Source organism: Myotis yumanensis, unplaced genomic scaffold (assembly GCF_028538775.1).
Source record: "Myotis yumanensis isolate MYYU_CA2020_CCGP unplaced genomic scaffold, mMyoYum1.0.hap1 SCAF_3, whole genome shotgun sequence".
Lineage (NCBI taxonomy): Eukaryota > Metazoa > Chordata > Mammalia > Chiroptera > Vespertilionidae > Myotis > Myotis yumanensis.
In genome coordinates, this window is record NW_027223754.1 from 195,026,960 (window position 1) to 195,045,712 (window position 18,753).

The 18,753-nt window shown below is 36.5% G+C and overlaps 2 protein-coding genes across 2 annotated transcripts in view; one reads left to right on the top strand and one right to left on the bottom strand.

Moving 5' to 3' along the window:
* Positions 1-3,929, top strand: part of METAP2 (methionyl aminopeptidase 2) — a 33,604-nt gene extending 29,675 nt beyond the window's left edge. The window contains exons 9-11 of the mRNA XM_070410848.1: positions 1,671-1,774; positions 2,462-2,577; positions 3,236-3,929. Coding sequence (XP_070266949.1) covers positions 1,671-1,774; positions 2,462-2,577; positions 3,236-3,488 — 473 coding nt within the window. The 3' untranslated portion in view covers positions 3,489-3,929. The remainder of the gene's footprint in view (positions 1-1,670; positions 1,775-2,461; positions 2,578-3,235) is intronic.
* A 4,423-nt stretch (positions 3,930-8,352) lies between these two features.
* On the bottom strand, positions 8,353-17,895 carry USP44 (ubiquitin specific peptidase 44). Its single transcript, XM_070407934.1, has 5 exons — positions 16,471-17,895; positions 14,939-15,134; positions 12,739-12,847; positions 9,922-10,127; positions 8,353-8,703 (listed from the first exon to the last, which is right to left on the bottom strand). The coding sequence occupies exons 1-5, from the start codon at positions 17,893-17,895 to the stop codon at positions 8,507-8,509; spliced, it is 2,133 nt and encodes a 710-aa protein (XP_070264035.1). The 3' UTR covers positions 8,353-8,506.
* Between the last annotated feature and the right edge of the window lie 858 nt (positions 17,896-18,753).

Consider the following 18,753-nt stretch of genomic DNA (forward strand, 5'->3'; position numbering starts at 1 on the left):
TAAACCACTATGTTAAGTAGTAAAGTATTTGCATTTGCTTTTCTTTATACCTTTTACTATCTAGTTACGTATCCCTAAACAATTACGTAATTATGCCTAATTTTGAAAATATTAAATGCACATCTTTATATATAAAAGCCTAAGCGACCATTACGACCGAATGACCACAATAACTGGTCCACCAGTTGCTGTGACACTCGCTGACCACCAGGGGGAAGGTGTTCAAATGCGGGTGGTCAGTGTGCTCCCACAGCCAACCTCCTGCGCGCCCCCCCCCCTTCCCCGCCGGCCCCCATTGGCCCCTGGTGCTAAACCATTCGTAGAGACCTGATTTTGGGTCAGGGTTTCATATGTAGCAAAGCAGCTCCCTTGCTGTGATCTATTGAATGTCAGCCCTCGACAAAAGGGTTTGTCTTGCTACCGTTATCTCCCTTCCCCAGGGCCACCCACCTGCTCGCCCGCCATGGTGGTGGTGCAACAGTGAGGGAAGGAGGAGGGGGGGAGTTGGGGAACTGCACAGTGGCAGGGCACCGAGGGCGGCATCGGCCTCTGGCGTCCGTTCCTTCTGTGACCTGCCCGGTGATGGTTGCCTCCTCTCCCAACCCCGCTGGGGCCTTCGGGCCCAGGCTGGGATGGGGAACCGGGGGTGGATGGTGGCAGACGCAGTACCTTTTCCAGGACAGCTGAGGTCCAGCAGCCAACCTCCCGTGGTCCCTCCCCCCCACCCCCCAGACAATGTCCTGTGTCCCTCCCCTCCCCAACCCCTCCGTGCACAAATTCGTGCACCGGGCCTCTAGTGTATACATATGCATTCCATTGCACAGTATGTGTATAACTGTGCCTTCCTTTGCTCATTTTTTTTTTTTTAGGTTTTATTCAGTTGAGTGTATCCCTAGTGTTTTATTTTTATTTTTGAGTAGCATTCCATTGTGTGACTATACCACAGTTTGTTTATTCTATCATTAATCTCAGGACCTTGGGGCTGTTTAAGATTTTCTTTTTTAACATTGGAAATGTTGATAGAGTAATAAAATTTAAGGTTTCATAAATCCTATCATTTTAACACAAAACACTCATTTTTACATTGCCTTTTAGTCCATAACAATATATAATTTTCATGTTTGTAATTATTATTGTGTACATGGCATTTTATGACTTTTTATTGATTAACAATACCTCTTTAGATGGACCCCCCTTGTGTCCTCATCACATAGTTTATTCTTTTTTTTTTTTTTTTAATATATTTTATTGATTTTTTACAGAGAGGAAGGGAGAGAGATAGAGAGCTAGAAACATCGATGAGAGAAACATCGATCAGCTGCCTCCTGCACATCCCCCACTGGGGATGTGCCTGCAACCCAGGTACATGCCCTTGACCGGAATCGAACCCGGGACCCTTCAGTCCGCAGGCCGACGCTCTATCCACTGAGCCAAACCGGTTTCGGCACATAGTTTATTCTTTTTCCACCATCTCTCCTTACTCCCTTCTAGTTTTTAATTAATAACATTGTAATAAACATCTTTTTATATTACACTAGTCTTCCACTTTGTATTTTAACTACCTTAAGGTGAGGTTATTTTGTAGAGCCATATGTTGTTTGTAAATAAATGCTTGAACTTCATACTTAAAGGTCAAGAGTTCTGAATAACTTTTTTTCTTACTATGCCAGTGAAACCAATCCGTAATCTAAATGGGCATTCAATTGGGCCATACAGAATACATGCTGGGAAAACAGTGCCCATTGTGAAAGGAGGAGAGGCAACAAGAATGGAGGTATGTATGTTCTTTGTGAAGCATTTTGATTTTTTTTTTCCCAAACCAAAGCTAGTGATAGTATGTTGAGCAAAATTAACTTGCCATTTATATTCACCTTGACAGGGATTGGGCCATATTAGTATGCAAAATTTTTTTAAAAATATGCTTTTATTGATTTTAGAGAGAGAGATTGCCTCCTGCACACACCCCAATCGGGGATTGAATCTGCAATTTGAGTATATGCCCTGACCGGGAATCGAACTGGCAACCTTTTGGTACTCGGGACGACGCACAACCAACTGAGCCACACCAGCCATGGCATTAGTGTGCAAATTTTATCTAGTCAGATCAGGGCTCAAGTCAGTTATGTAAAATTGGGTATGTCAAAGGATTATTCATTCAACACATAGTGAATATTTACTGAGCATGGATGTGCCTGCCAGTCTCTTCAGTAGGCACTAAGGATATAGTAGTGAACAAAACAAAATTCCCTGCCCATGTAAAGCCTGCATTCTAAAAAGAGGACACAGAAAGACAAAAAAGCGCTAAGGAGGTAAAAAGCAGGGAAAGGTGGATAGGGACTGCCAACGGTATTTCATGTTGTTTCTTCCATGAAGCAGGGAATACCTCAGCCTGACGTTAAGATATGCTAATTTTAATTTGTTCTTAATTTTTCTTGTCTCCCTATTCTAATGTGTTTTTTAGGAAGGAGAAGTATATGCCATTGAAACCTTCGGTAGCACAGGAAAAGGTGTTGTTCATGATGATATGGAATGTTCACATTACATGAAAAATTTTGATGTTGGACATGTGCCAATAAGGTGAGAGACTTATTTCTGTATGACTAGTGACTTTCTCTTCCCAGTTAACAGCTATTTTAAAAATGTGAAAAATATCACAGTGATAAATACACAGTTTTATAGCTTAATATTAAATTCTGTGGATTTCCATAATGCAGCAGAGATTGGCCTGTTAAAAATTTTAACTGAGATGAAAATGATGTAGGTAACTATTTTCTTCAGGTCCAGTTTCTAATAATTGTAATAATTTCAGAGATAATAATTTTGTGGTATGTCTAGATTTTTTTTTTATATTTGGTAAACTTTTTATTTACTTTAAAAAAATCTTTTTGGATAGGTGGGTGAAAGATTTACACCTACTTTATGGGCAGGTCTTTCAGCTTGATGCCTATAAAAAGAAATTCTCACCAGAATACTGTTGGTGAGTCTGTATTGGGAATTTCACACATGCATAGGCACAGACATGATAAGAGCCTTCATCTGGCTTCCTATTCAGCTGCCATCTATGATTAGATATGGGCTACTATGTATCCTGGCTTTTGAATGTGGAAACAGGCAACAACAAAATTTTTTTAAAACTTTAAGTAAAGCCACAGCTACCATTTGAGTTTTCCTTAATGGGGAAGTGAGTTTTGGTAACTTTTTAGCTAACTATTAATCTTGGATTTTCTCCTTTTAGGCTTCCAAGAACAAAACACTTGTTAAATGTCATCAATGAAAACTTTGGCACCCTTGCCTTCTGCCGGAGATGGCTGGATCGCTTGGGAGAAAGTAAATACTTGATGGCTTTGAAGAATCTGTGTGACTTGGGCATTGTAGATCCATATCCACCATTATGTGACATTAAAGGATCATATACAGCACAGTTTGAACATACCATACTGTTGCGTCCAACATGTAAAGAAGTTGTCAGCAGAGGAGATGACTATTAACCTTAGTCCAAAGCCACATTAACGTCTTTTATTTTGTAAGCCTTGTTGGAATACATTATACCAGAATTGATTTGCAACATGTTGTCTGTTTAACAGTGGACCTATATAATACTTTTATTCATGTTTAAAAGGGAAGGAATTTGATCAAAGGCAAACCATCTAATGTAATTAACCATGGAAAAAGCTTTCAGGACTTTCATATGTTAACCGTTTTTTCTCCTGTCTAGAAAATGCTATAAAGTTCAAATTAGTTAGGAATGACTTAAGCATTTTGTTTTGAACACCTAAAAGATGCTTTTCAAATATTTATATTGCCATATTCTTATTTGAATGCTTTGAATGACTACATCCAGTTCTGCACCCATACCTTCTGGTATTGCTTTTTAACCTTCCTGGAATCCATTTTCTAAAAAATAAAGACATTTTCAGACCCAAGAGCTACATTTCAATGTCTGTGGTTATAATTTTGCACAGAAAATAGCTAAACTTAATGTAGGGAAATGTAGAGCTTTTTATCTGGATTTAGACCTCTACACTGAAACTTTTTTTTCTGATATAGTGGCTAAACAAGATCTATACATGTATAAAGTAGGAGAAGCTTCATAAATTAATATACAGCTTTAGGAATATTTTGCCTTTTTTTAGGACCTTATCTTTAGGACCTTATATTAGTCCTTATCTTTCATTTTTTTCTCTGGCATTGGAAAGATCTATTTGTAACATGACTTGGGAATATTGTACAACTTGAAACCTTGATTTAGTAAAATAACATTTAGATCCTTTGTCCAGTGCTATATTTATTAGGAAAGGTATTCAGCTTGCTTGGTAAACCAAAAATGCATTTAAAACCACAAAAACAGGAAAATTTTCCATGATTAGGTCTTGTTCTAGTTAGAAAAGTTAAATTGAATTATTAGTCTTTTTCATTAGTGAACCAAATTCTTTAGCACCCTGTACCTCGACTGGCTTAGATTTATAACATTATGGGTGATATTTCAGGAAGTGAGGTTATAGTGACTTATTAAAGCAGCTAAGTGCATAAGTTGAATGTAAGATGCATAATACTTGAACTGAACCCCACTACCAATTCTTGAACAAACTGCTTGAATTTTATGTAAATTATTTTGGGGAATGTTTCAACAAATTTTCAAAATAGTTATGTACTAAGGTAAAGCCTTAATTTGTATGTTTAGCACAGTAACATTTATTGCCTCTGGGATGCTGTTTTGTATTTTAATGTTTTTCTCATAGGAAGAGAAATCTGACTTCTGTACTTAGATCTTTTATTATACATTAAAAAGCCGCTTTCAGCATTCAAGCTATAAATGAATGTTATCTTGTGGGATAAACAATCTAGTTTAGCTATATGAGCCATGTTTACTATGGTGCTAATGTTCAGTAGCTATCTTTGAATAAGTTCTCCATTTTCTGTGATGTGCTAGTGGCAGAGCTCACCAGTTTGTGCTTGGAGATGTTACAGGGTTTGGGCCCTCCAGCTAGCTCTTCTGGAGTTTTGAGTCCATACTATTTTGATGTGCTTTGGAGGGAGGTATAAAGTATCCTGATTTCCAAGCCCCTGAATTTTAGAATTGACCTTTTGAGTCAAGAATTTTGGAGCTTTGTGAGATCTCTTTAGCAGTAGTGATCTCAAACCATTTATGAGATCCAAGCTCCCTTCCCAGGTAACTGTTGGAAGCAGTAGCATCACTTATATGCTGCTGGAATGGCTGGAAGGGATATGATCTTGTATATAGAAAAGCTTTCACTTAAGAAAAAACTGTATTATTTATCTACTAGCCATGTATCTCTTGAAATCATTCTGTCATGTTTATAATGATGTACCTTCTTGGTAACCAATTATTAGTTTGAATGTTTAACAATAGTGCCTTTAGTAAATTATTTTACAACCAAAACGTTGTTTTTGTTAGATCAATTTAGCATAATGTAGAAGCCCACATTAAGATGTTCAGTAGGAAATCTTAAGTTTCTGTGCATTGTCTAGGTTTTAGTTTCACTTTAATAGACTTTTTTAAGATCTGATTTAGGTGAGCAAAAGTTACCACATACTTCTTGACCTCACACATAGCACCCCTCCCATAGGTTTGTTTTAAGGGATTAGAAAGGGCTAAGCCACTTTATTTCTTATACATTACATTGAAATAAGTACTAAAAACAAGCAACTTTCCTATAAAAAAGGCTAATATGCAAATTGTCCCCTGGACCAGGAGTTCGACCATGGGGCGGGGCCGGCCAGCCAACCACCCATGCCCCCTAGCCCCCAGGCCGGCCCTGCCCAATCAGCAAGGGGCCAGCTGGACCCCACCCATGCACGAATTTGTGCACCCGGCCTCTAGTACCATTATAAACAACATAGCTTTCAGAGTTGTTTTAAAATATCCCCCTAATATTAGGTGTTAAAAGGTATAGCAGTTGATCTAAGTACAGTGGGGCCTTGACTTAGGAGTGTCCCGACTAACGAGTTTTTTGAGATACTAGCTGTCTCTCGCCGATTTTTTTGCATTGAGTTGATAGAGTAATTTGAGTTAACGAGCTCCTTAATGAGCTCGGTCTCAGAACGAATTAAACTCGTAAGTCAATGCCCCACTGTATAAAGTAATCCTTGAAATAAAGACTATACTCAGTATCTTCACCACATAAGTCTTTAATGAGGTATAATTACATTAACAGTTGAGGTAATGATTTGCATAGGTATTTAATAAATGATTTTAATCCTTAGCCATTTAACACTCAAGTTGTATTTTTGGCATAAATGATTTGTCTGTTCAGTGATAAAGTCTCATTGCACTTCACAAAGCTACCCCAGATGACTTGTTCTCTGAAATTTAAGGAAAATTTGCCAAAAGAGGTTGTCCTTCACAAGTTTATACTTAGATGATCACTAGTGGAGAACAGCATTTAACATATTTTCCATTAAGAATTCAACCTGCAAGCAGACCAGCTTAAAAAAAAGATCTAGTGGTTAACACTACGGTGTCGGATGAATTTCCCGCCAAAATATAAGATGGCGCGGGCAATTATTTAGGTTTCCCGCGCAAAATCAGGGATTTTTATGATACCTATTACCCCAATGGGTATGAAACGGTTCGCATACGCAGGTAGGTATCTTTGTGAACGGCAAACAAACAAATATTTGGTAATACGCAGTTACAATCGGCCCGAGTTTACACGTTTCCTGCACTCCACCGCAAATCTATATGAACCGAGTTAAGACGGCTCACGCGAGCCGACTTAACTCGTTTCCCGCACTCCAAGTGTTAACACTGAACTCTTACAGAGCTGATCAACATATATTAGTGGATTCTCCTCTTTCTGAAATAAAGTTAGCAGCAGTAGCATTTTAAAGAGATCTGGTAAGATTATTAGGGAAGAACAAAGAGTCATACTGTGTTTTTAATAAAATGCAAGATTATATAATTTTAAATGTCAGGACCCCATGTTTGAATATCTGAGAAGCTCCTAGTATTCACATAATCCTAGCAAGAGTGAGCAGTCCAGACCTTAGAAAAATGAGATGCATATTACCCAGCTGCCAGTTTTGAAGATTTACCTTCTCTGCCCTGTAATTTTTTTTTCTCTTCAAGACATAATTTATTCCATGGAGAATCTCAAGATATGCAGTACAAAGTTTTAAAAGATTTAATATTTAGACATAAAATGAATTCATAACCAAATAAAATTGTACTTGTAATACACAGTTTGGTAAATTCAAGTTTTTTATATTACTTCTTTATTAGAATCAGGACAAAACAGTTTGCTGCCAGATGAATCATTAAGTCCCAACCATCATTGTTTTTATGTCCACAGAACTGAAGTTATTTAAGCATACTATTTATAAAGCTGTCATTTTCATTTGTATAGTTGAGTATGCCAAATGAAGAACAATCATTAAAAATAAATTTTTAAAAAGAAGTTCCTTTAACAACAGTAATGTCTTCTGATCCCTGTAATACACAAAGCTTCAGGAATATCAATGTGATTGATAAGTATCTTTTCTCATTTAAAATAGTAATTTAACTACTTTCAAGGGGCAAAGGTAACTTCAACATACAAATAGCCTGAAAGAATTGACTTTTGCATAAGATGATTAGTGAAGAAAGTGTCTATAATTTTCCATAGAATAAATTTGTTTGGAAAATAGCTACAAAAGATAAATGTATAGCCCTAGCTGGTTTGGCTCAGTGGATAGAGCATCAGTCTGTGGACTGAAGGGTCCCAGGTTCAATTCTGGTCAAGGGCACATGCCCAGGTTGGGGGCTCAATCAACATTGGGGGACGTGCAATGATTTCCTTTCATCATTGATGTTTCCCTCTCCCTCTCTGAAATCAATAAAAATATATATACTATACAAAGATAAATGTATAAAATGATACCACCTGAACTTCAGTACAAATTCATGATGTGCCAATCCTATATAATAAAACCCTAATATGCAAATAGACTGAATGGCGGAACGACTGGTCGCTATGATGCACACTCACCACCAGGGGGCAGACGCTGAACGCAGGAGCTGCCCCCTGGTCAGTGCGCTCCCACAGGGGGAGTGCTGCTCAGCCAGAGGCTGGGCAAGTGCAGCCACCTCCGCGGCAGCGCTAAGGACCTCTAGGGGGATGTAGTAAGCTGGCAGTTGGACATCTCCCGATGGGTCCTGGACTGAGAGAGGGCACAGGCTGGGCTGAGAGACACCCCCCTCCCCCCACGCCCCATAGTGCATGAATGTCCTGCACTGGGCCTCTAGTTAAAATATAAAAGAGGTAACACCAGTCTGAGGTAAATACTAAAAGCTTAAAACTCCCCAAGTACTTGAAAAAGGTTAGTTACCTGCTATCATTGATATACATATATTTATGCTTTGTCTCTGTAAAAAGACTTGTAGATAAAAAATTATAAACATAGTATGCACTGATTCATAAGTAAAAAATAAAAACAGCTCAAAATTGTAAATAAGCCCTTTGAGAAAATACATATACAAATCGCAATAAGCCCCACTATCTTTGGATCAACTAAGCTTTTCATTAGAGGTATCAGCTTCTTCATTAGGAGGTAGGCTACCAGACAGGAATTCTGGAGGCAAGAGTTTAGAATGTCCATTCTCAGTAACTCGCTGGGTATAAAACAAGATATAAGCTTGGGCCTTGCGTACTTCATCCATAGTGCACATGCTTAGCTTGGAATCATTGCAGTGTACCCAGAACCCTAGAGTGAAGCACAGAAATATACCTTGTTTATAAAGGAACTTGAGAAATTTCTATTATAAATTAAAACATGGATTTAGAAGCATTCGTTTCAGCGAGTTCAAGTTTTTTTAAGTTTACTTTTCAGTTATAGTTGACATACAATATAGTAGTTTCAGGTGTACAATATGGTGATGTTTTTATACCTTACAATCTGATACCCTAATCTAGTACCTATCTGGCACCATAGGTATTACAATATTATTGACCATGTTCCCTATGCTGTACTTTACATCCCTGTGGCTATTTGTATAACTGGCAATTTGTACTTCATAATCTCATCTTTTTCACCCATTCTCCTTGAACCCCTCTCCTATCTGGGAGCCATCGATTTGTTCTCTATATCTGAGTTTGTTTTGTCCTTTTGTTTTTTAGATCCCATATAGGTTTAAATGAAATTATATAGTATTTGTCTTTCTTTGTCTGACTTCAATTAGCATACTACCATCTCCATGTTGTTGTAAGTGGGAAGATTTCGTTCTTTTTTATGGCTGGATGGTATCCTATTTATGTACATCTTTATCCATTCATCTATCAATGGACACCTAGGTTGAATTAAGCTACTTTTTTAAGAGAAAATAATTGTCCAGCCTATTCATTTCTTTTAGTGAGAAATACAGCTTAGGCAGTATGTTACTCCGGAATTATCTACCTTTATCCTAGAAGTAATTTGAAGTTACTGATTACTTGACACTATTTTTAATTCCTGATATAATCTTACCAGTTAATGATTTTGCTGCTTATCACACTATAAAGCCAATAGTATACAACTGACTCTTGATACTTTAGTGTTAAATTACCTTCCTGATTTAACTGGGCTTTTTGTCCACACGTCTTTTCTGATTTTGGGTTTTGTGTGTGTGTGTGTGTTTGTAGGTGTATGTGTTGGGGGAGAGGAGGGAAAATAGGTGTGAAGAAGAGGCTCATCCTTTAACAGTAGGAAGGGAAAGGGGAAATAAAATATGAAACCTAGATTCAATCACTTTTGCCACCTATGAAGGATCCATGGAGGCAGACCTTCAGTATTTTCTATGAGCAATAATGCAGAAACATTCTTGAAAGGAAACAAGAGATAAGTGGCTTTGTTTAAGATGATCTAGTGGCCAATTTAGAAACTGCTAGAGCCTGAACTCCAGCTGCCAAGTCTAACCCAAGATAAAACACTTTTCCCCATCTATACCTCCTTCAGAATTATAGCAGTAGGCAGTGTAGTGTCCTGAGCCAAATCCTTTCCCATGGTGCATTACTACAGCAGATAAGTCATAGATAAAACATTCTGGTCTGAGGGATTTCACGGACTCCCTGCAGCAATAGGGCTCCATGTTTAAGATTTCTTTAAAGTCAACATGAACACCAATCTTCTCCCGGTTATTACGTCCTGACCATCTGTGAACAAACCAGGGTAAAAGTATTAACAAAATCAAGGGAAAATAACCAGGTACTAGGTTCAGATAGTCAATGTGGTCATACTTCCCAGTACTGGATTGAAGCATGGCAAGCAGTGTTTTTGTCAATGTACATAGTATGAGCTAGTGTTGGGGGCGGGGGGAAAAGGGGGGTGAGTAATGTAATAATATGGTAGTTCTTTCAAGAGATTCTAATCCATTTAGGATGGTTTGGAACAGAGAAAAAAGGCAGACTTCAATGAAAATGATAATATTAAGTTACTAAATAAAACAGGTTAAGACAAACAATAGCAGATAAGAGAGGGAAGAAAGGCTTATAGACAGGTTTTTAAAGGAAAAAAACATGAAAATGCTTTTTAGTACAATGTTAAAATGGTATGGAACTAAAGTAAGGCTTCCACATTATATTTTCTGCTGGACTAAGAGTCATATCCTACTCCTTCCCCAGGAACTGTATAAAAGATCCTGCATCCAATGCAACTTTAACTTTAGTAAAGATGGAAAAACAGACAAAAATAATGGGACCTACTTAACATGAGACATTCCTATCATTCTCATTTTCTCTTTTACTTTACCATAAAATCCAAACCTTATATTAATTATGCTAAATAAACACTTGTAAGCCAACTAAATAGAAAATACTCATTCCTATTGATAAATTGAGTACTCAGGTTTTTTTTCCTGCTAAAATACAGTAAAATGAGAAAGAACAAGAAGATAACAATGTACCCAGAATTCATAATGGTTTACTTCTGAGGAGAGGGAAAGAGAACAGGACTGAGAGGCACACGCAGGGAACTTGTAAGCTATTAGAAATATTCCATTTCTTATGCTTTTTCAAAGAGCTCTTGTGTGCTTCTCCCCAATCCCATTCTCTCTTTTTGTCTTTTATTTACCCTATATACTTTATACACTGGAAAATACAATAGTGCTTTTTTAATAAAGGAGAAAGATAAATGTGGTGGAAAAGGCAGTATCAACATGGTCTCTGAATCAGAGATAAATCAGGTCATGAAGGATCAAATACATTTTGGGCAGAAGATGGAAGGAAATAAGAGTCAAACAGGTTTGTATTAAGGAGAGCTTCAAATGCCAGATTAAAGAGCAGTTATGAAGAACTGGAGGTTCTATAACAGTTTATAGTAGCCAATTAAGTTATCAGTTTAAGTAACAAAATTTTAAATCCTTTTGATTCTCTTTACAGAAGCTCATGTATGTTCTCACTTTTCAGTGCTGTCTGGCCCTTATTACCTGAACCCGAAATGCATTATGAATAATCTTCCTGTTTTCATTCTACTTGATTGTATACACGATGGCAAGTCTCACCTGACTTTTCACTAAACCTTTTGTTGTAGACCCTTCCCTGTTCCTTCCTCCACACCTTTGTTCATGTTACTCCTCCTGTCTATACCCCATTCATTCACTTAATATTTTGGGGCATTGCTTGTCCCACTGGTAGGGGAAGAGAAATAAGTAAACTGTTAATTGCAAACAGTGATTTCTGACATTAAGCCAAATAGGGTGATGTGATACTGATGGTTTGAGTGGTGCTTTTAAATAGGATGGTCAGGGAAGTCCTCTCTAAAGAGATGACATGAACTGAGACTTGAATGACAAATCCCCTATGTCATTAGAGAGGCTTTGGGAACATTTGAACATCAACTAACTTCCCCTGCAAGTCTCAGATTAATCAGTTTGTTTATAGTTTGTGATATTTACTATTTCTACTTCACCATTATTTCTGTACATGCCTTTGTAATCTTCTTGTGAAAAGAATTCTACTTTTTATTCTTCAAAGAATATAGAACATCTTGAATTAAAAAGCACTCATATGATGTTTTCTGACTGAAATAACTGAGTCAACTTAACAGTGGGAAGTAGAACTGAAAAGAAAGGTAATTTTATTTTGGGTTTCTATTTTGCCTTCTGTAATGTCTGAAATTTTTTTAAAAAAAACACATATTACTTTAACTGTTAAAAAAATTAAACCATGGTCTCAATAGCTTTCAAATCATAGCACATAAAGTAACTTCTCATTCCTTAAGAGAACAGTAGCTCTCAGGTTAACATGGTTATTGCAAGGTATGGAAGCATATGCTTTGATTAACCAACAGATTTGCCAACTTATTCACCTAACTAAACATATTTCTGAAGACTAGAGTTGTTTTTAACTGCTTTGAATTGAACTGATGTATCTTTGTTCAAATATTTTCCAAGGATGAAGCAATTAAGCCAAATACTGTTACAAATTTAAAAATTTACACCTAAAATATGCTGAATACTAAACAGTACAAGCAGAAACTTACAATAATATTACTTAGCCAACCAAAATGTGAGGAGTCTGCTAATCAGCAATGCATTCTATAAGGGAAGCTAATCAGGTTAGATATTGAATATGGCATCCACTGGTCAAGGCTAGAGACAATGATAGAATTTTTTTTCCTTAAAGGTCAAAAATAGACCTAAGTTATCTAGTAGCCAAGTATATAGTATTAAAATTTAATTCATCATATATTAAGTTCTGAAGCACAATAAGTAATGATAAGTTAGAAGTATATAGTTGGTAGGCAACCGATACTATTACTACTAACCTGAATCGTTTGAGATGTAGTCTGAGAATCTGAGGTAGGTGGCATATCATAAGCTGTTTTTGGGCTTCTGTGAGTACAACTGTTTTTGAGGAAAACCTTCTACGCTTTGCTGTGATATCAAAAAAATGAAAATCAAATTTAATTTAAGGACACAAGGAAAATCTGAGTAAAGTTTTATTTATTTATTTATTTATTTTTTTTTTAATATATTTTATTGATATTTTACAGAGAGGAAGGGAGAGAGATAGAGAGCTAGAAACATCGATGTGAGAAACATCGATCAGCTGCCTCCTACATATCTCCCACTGGGGATGTGCCCGCAACCCAGGTACATGCCCTTGACCGGAATCGAACCCGGGACCCTTCAGTCCGCAGACCGACACTCTATCCACTGAGCCAAACCGGTTTCGGCCTGAGTAAAGTTTTAAAATAATTCACACATGCATTATCATTTAAACATCTACTGTGTTACAGATACTATACTGTGCTAGAGATAAAGACGTGTCTGCCTTTAAGAAACATAATAAAAAACAAAAAATTTATGAGCTGATCAAGGTGGATAGACATGTAAACAAGTAAATGACTTAATATTGTAAATAAGTCAACAGAATGACATAGTGCTTATAATATTTTAAAATGTATTATAAAACCATATTTTCCATTCATTCATAATAGCATTCTACTCCCCGATTTGGTGAGGAAAACCTCTAGGACCACTCACATTTATGTCCAAGAAAAAAAAAAGAAAAAACTTCACCATACAAACTTGATCAAGATTTTTTTCCTACCTATATAAATTTTCGGTTCCCTATAACAGTTCATATTAGATAGCACTCAGAAAACAATGCTAGTATAAGTCATTTTATAAAATCACCAATTGATGTGACATTCCTTCAATGCTAGAACATCCAATGTTTCCTTTATATTACCTTAGAAGTTTAGTATCTAGAGCCCTAGAATCATTTTTTTTTCCAGACCTGACAATTAGGGAAAATTCTTTTTTTTTTTTTTTAAATATATTTTATTGATTTTCTACAGAGAGGAAGGGAGAGAGATAGAGAGTTAGAAACATCGACGAGAGAGAAACATCGATCAGCTGCCTCCTGCACACTCCCCACTGGGGATGTGCCCGCAACCCAGGTACATGCCCTTGACCGGAATCGAACCTGGGACCTTTCAGTCCGCAGGCCGACGCTCTATCCGCTGAGCCAAACCGGTTTTGGCAAATTCTTGAAAATTTATAGTATAAACACTAACATGCCATGTACACATTGATAGAGGAGATAAAGACACAACAGAACCCTGGCCAGTGTGCCTCAGTTGGTTGGAGCATTGCCTATAAACCAAAAAGTTGTGGGTTCAATTCCCCAACAGGACACATACCCAGTTTGTGGGTTAAGGTGCGTGCGGGAAGCAATCGATGTTTCTCTCCTTCTCCCTCTCTCTAAAATCAGTAATAATTAATAATAATAACAACAATAATAATAAAAGATAGACTTAATATGCTTTTATACACTATTCCCCTGGAGCATAATGCTTCCCTTTAACTGAAATGGCTATTTCATCTCCCTGTGCCCACCTCTATTAGAGAGCTTACTGTAGCAGATCTTAATTGTTTACCTGTTTCCTCCATTAGGTATGTGAGCATTTAAAAGTGCCTATTCTCTAGCCATAGCAATTAGAACAATGACTATATAAAAGAGATAGTAGACGTTTTCAAAATAAATCTTTATTTTTCTGGAGCCAATCTCCATAGCAGCAATTCAGCTATATATTATTTTCTATTACATAGGTATGTGTACACCCACACATATACACATGTATTATCTATATCAATGTTTTTATATGTAGCAAAAAGACTTAAAGCAAACATTTCTTTCAGTACTAAATAACATGCTTTCCTTTTACTATTCCCCTTTGCTACTTTATTCTGCCTCACATATGAAATTTAATTTTTTTATTTTATAAATCCTTTCTGTCCACAATTGACACAGGATCAAAAAAATGTTTTTAATATCATCATTATTGCAAACATACACAAAGGTTCATAAATGCCAATTATAAAGTAGAAATATCCAGCCTAGTTTCTTTTGATGAACTAACAAAGGAAGTTTATTTCCATAACTGCTACTTAAGGAATTTTTTCCAGCTTCCTTTCATTCATTCATAGAAAAGCAAGGAGAATATAGTCACTACTTACAGTTACAATGGTCACATATGTAGATTTTTCCTTCTAAAGCTTCTGTTTCTGTGAATTTGGACAACATTTCAGTAACCAGGCATGACTGGGAAGTCATATCTTTTCCATTGCATTGGTATCTTTCGGGAAATTCCAGTGACAAATCCCAGAAAGGTTCTATGGTATTTGATTTGTTGTCACATGCAAGACATGTAACCTGTAAATAAAAATGTCAAAACATTTATTCTTTTCACGAGAAGTCACTGCCAATTAAAAAAAAAAAGTTTTTCTTCTGGAAATGCACTATCATAATTCTGAATAATCTGCTTTATATTATTTTCAGGAAATTCATTATTTTTTTCTTTCCTTCCAAAACACTGTCAGTAAACTAACCATGCATTGGTGGACTTGAACTACTAGGCATCCAAAAAGCTCCAAGGGCATTAGTCAAATCTGAATTTAGGTAAAAACAAACTGTGGACTCATTTAATCAGATATACATTTAGATTAGATAGATAGAGATATATGATATATATTTATATGCATTTAATTTAATGTGTTTAGATAATTAGAATTGCAGTTCTTTGCTCTTTTTCCTTCTTCATCTTTCACCAGTTAATTTTCTCTCCCCAAGTCCCTATAACCCCTTAAACATGATACAAGTAAAATACTGTATTTTTATATAGAGAGGTATATTAGTGTATATAGATCTTGAAGCCCTACCAACTGATAATTTCAAAAGACAGTAATATGACAAATAATGAGGTCATACTTCCATTTAAAGCAGACATCACTACATTAAAATCCTCACCAAAATATAGGAACCACAAAGAATATGGGCAGTTCTAACAACTTAAATAGGATAGATGTCTAGTAACTGAGAAGGGAAAGAATAACAACTTCTGTGAAGAATTCAGCAGGATTTAATGCCAGAAAACACTGAAAATAATTGAAGATAGACTTTATAGATCATTCCACACAATATGAAATGCAGTTGATGCTTGAATAGCATCAGCATCTTCAAATTTGTTCCCTGTAGGATTAATCCCCCCACCCTTTTCTCAACCTCTCAAAGAATAAATATAATATAGTTAACCTAAGAAGCTCTGTTTCCTAATTTCCCTTCTCCACAAAAAAAGCTTTCATACCATGGCCATGAAACTACTTCCAATGATTCATGAAGGAAACTATAAAAAATGAGCTGACTTTATACATATCTGTGAAAGTAATCTATTTTGACTTGAAAACAGTACTAGCTCTAAAACACTAGATCAGGGGTGGGGAACATCCAGCCCGCAGGCTGTATAAGACCCGAGAAATCATTTGGTCTGGCCCTGCCAAGGCATTAGGAGTTAATGAAATGTTTGACAAAATATAGCAGGCTAATTTTTAAGTTGATAATTTTGTATGGCCTGTGAATGATGTTATAAATATCCAAATGGCCCTTGGCAGAAAAAGGTTCCCTACTCCTGTATGAGATAGAGAATATGCATCTTTTAGGCTTCACTTTATGAAGTCCCTACAATGAAAATCATATTTTAAAAAATCCATACCTGACTAAGAAGTTGTCCATGAAAAATATTATTCACAACATTTAAAACCTGTTTGATAAGTTTCCTTTGAGAAGTGGGGATAAGAGCTGGTAACCTGGTACCAGTTGTCTCTAGTTCATGTTGTATTTTATCCAAAAGTTCACAAAGAAATTCCTGAGCATCCTGTTGGGCATAACCACGAAAAGCAGGAATTAGTCTCCACACTGAGTGTAGCATAGCAAATGGTGAGACGAAGGCCCATTTTCCAGACCACATGACTTGGAACAAAGTATGCAATTCATGACAGAGAGAAATGTATTGTGAACTTGACTTCCATGGCTGAATAAGTTCCATCTTTCTACTCTTTGATGATCCAACACTTAGTCTGGATGATAAACTTGGATGTCTGGAGTGAACAGAGAACATATCTTTTTCTTGGCATTCATTCACTTGATAGACTGTATCTGTGATTGGTGGATGCTTATAAGATGATTTTGTCTTATCATTAGTTGTCACAGACAGCCATTGGTTCAGATCAAGTTTTAAAAAACATTGTCGAAAAATAAGTAAATGACTCAACACTTGAAGAACAGAATTCATATAGCAAGTATTTCCCAAATTTTTTAATCCTGTTACACCAGGAATTACAATTGGCCTTTGTTTAATTGAGGGGTCACTGGCTTTTTTAAATCTTACGTCCTCTGAGGTAGATACTACTTGATCTTTTGCTGGTGATGCTGAGGTTAGTAGTGGTTCTTGAACAGGAACTAATTCTATTGTGGTGGACAGAGCTAGACCTTGCAAACGTAGACTCTTTCTTGGAGGCATGCTTTCCAATTCTGCTTTAACTCGATGCTCTAATTCTTGCCGTCTTTTCTTCACTTCTCTATTTTCTATTTTTTCCTGATATTTTTCTTCTTGCCTTTTTCTTCCAACGGGTGATTGTTCAAACCAAATTCGAAAAATTTTACCCATTAGGGTCCTTCTCCTGTGCCAAAGAGCAGTATACATTTGATCTTCATTTTGAAGCAGAGATTGGACACCATCTTGTAAGAAATAAGAATCACCACTTATACCGATAGATTGTAAAACCCTTCCCCTGCGAGTGGTGCAGTGATAATTTTGACTTTTAATTGCACTTAATGTACTTCGTAGTAACTTCAGGTCTCCAGCTGCATTATCATTAAGAACATAATCATCACAAAGGTAACAAAAAACATACATATCATTCACCTCTATTGCAACAGGATGACTGCTTTCTTGAAAGTGCTTGACAGCATGTTCTTCAATATATCTTCCACAGGCAACATGGGAACAGCTAAGGCAAGCCCAAATCGACTCACTTGTATTGCAGTTCACACAATGCCATTTCTGAGGGTTGAGAATGGAATGGTCTTGAGCAAGCTGCAACTGTCCAATGTGTTTGCATTTATCCATAGTTAACATTTATTTAGTCTAGCTGAGAAATACATAATCCAAATCAGTCTCTGTTCATTCTTGAAGCATCTGAAAACTAAGCAGAACACTGTCAATTTTAATAAAATAAGAAGCCAATATTTTTCTGTTTTTATGAGGTATTTTTTCAAGAATAATTTTATAAATTTGCTGCTTCTGCTCCAATTTCTAGGCCTGTCATAATACCATAGGCAGTTCTCACATTTCCCTTGCTGCATGCAGACTTCTCTCCACCTTATTTCCCGCAGCGGTTCTCAACCTGTGGGTCGCGAACAATGAAAATACATCCTGCATATCAGATATTTACATTATGATTCATAACAGTAGCAAAATTACAGTTATGAAGTAGCAACAAAAATAATTTTATGGTTGGGGGTCACCACAACATGAGGAACTGTATTAAAGGATCGCGGCATTAGGAAGGTTGAGAACCACTGCTTTAAAGTCTTTTTAAATTTTCTGCCACTATCTACCCAATAGTGTGAGGGCAGCTTAAGATTGGGGCTGGCAAGACCAAAATATATCTCTAATATCTATGTTCTGAGAACCCTACGTGGAGTTACCAAAACATACTCATAGTTAAAAGCATAGGTTTTTGAAGCAGAAAAACTTAGGTCTGAATTTTACCTCTCCACATACCATTATATGTCTGAGTTGAGTAAATATTTTAACTTCTCTAAACTTCATCTGTAAAACAGGGGAAAATCATACCAACTTCAAATTGCAGAAGAATTGAGATAAACTATCTGACACACAGTAAATGCTCAATAAATGGTAGCTATATAATGGTGGCTATAGTGAATGCATCTTAATATTCTCTTCTATTCATGTAAATAAATCATATTTCAT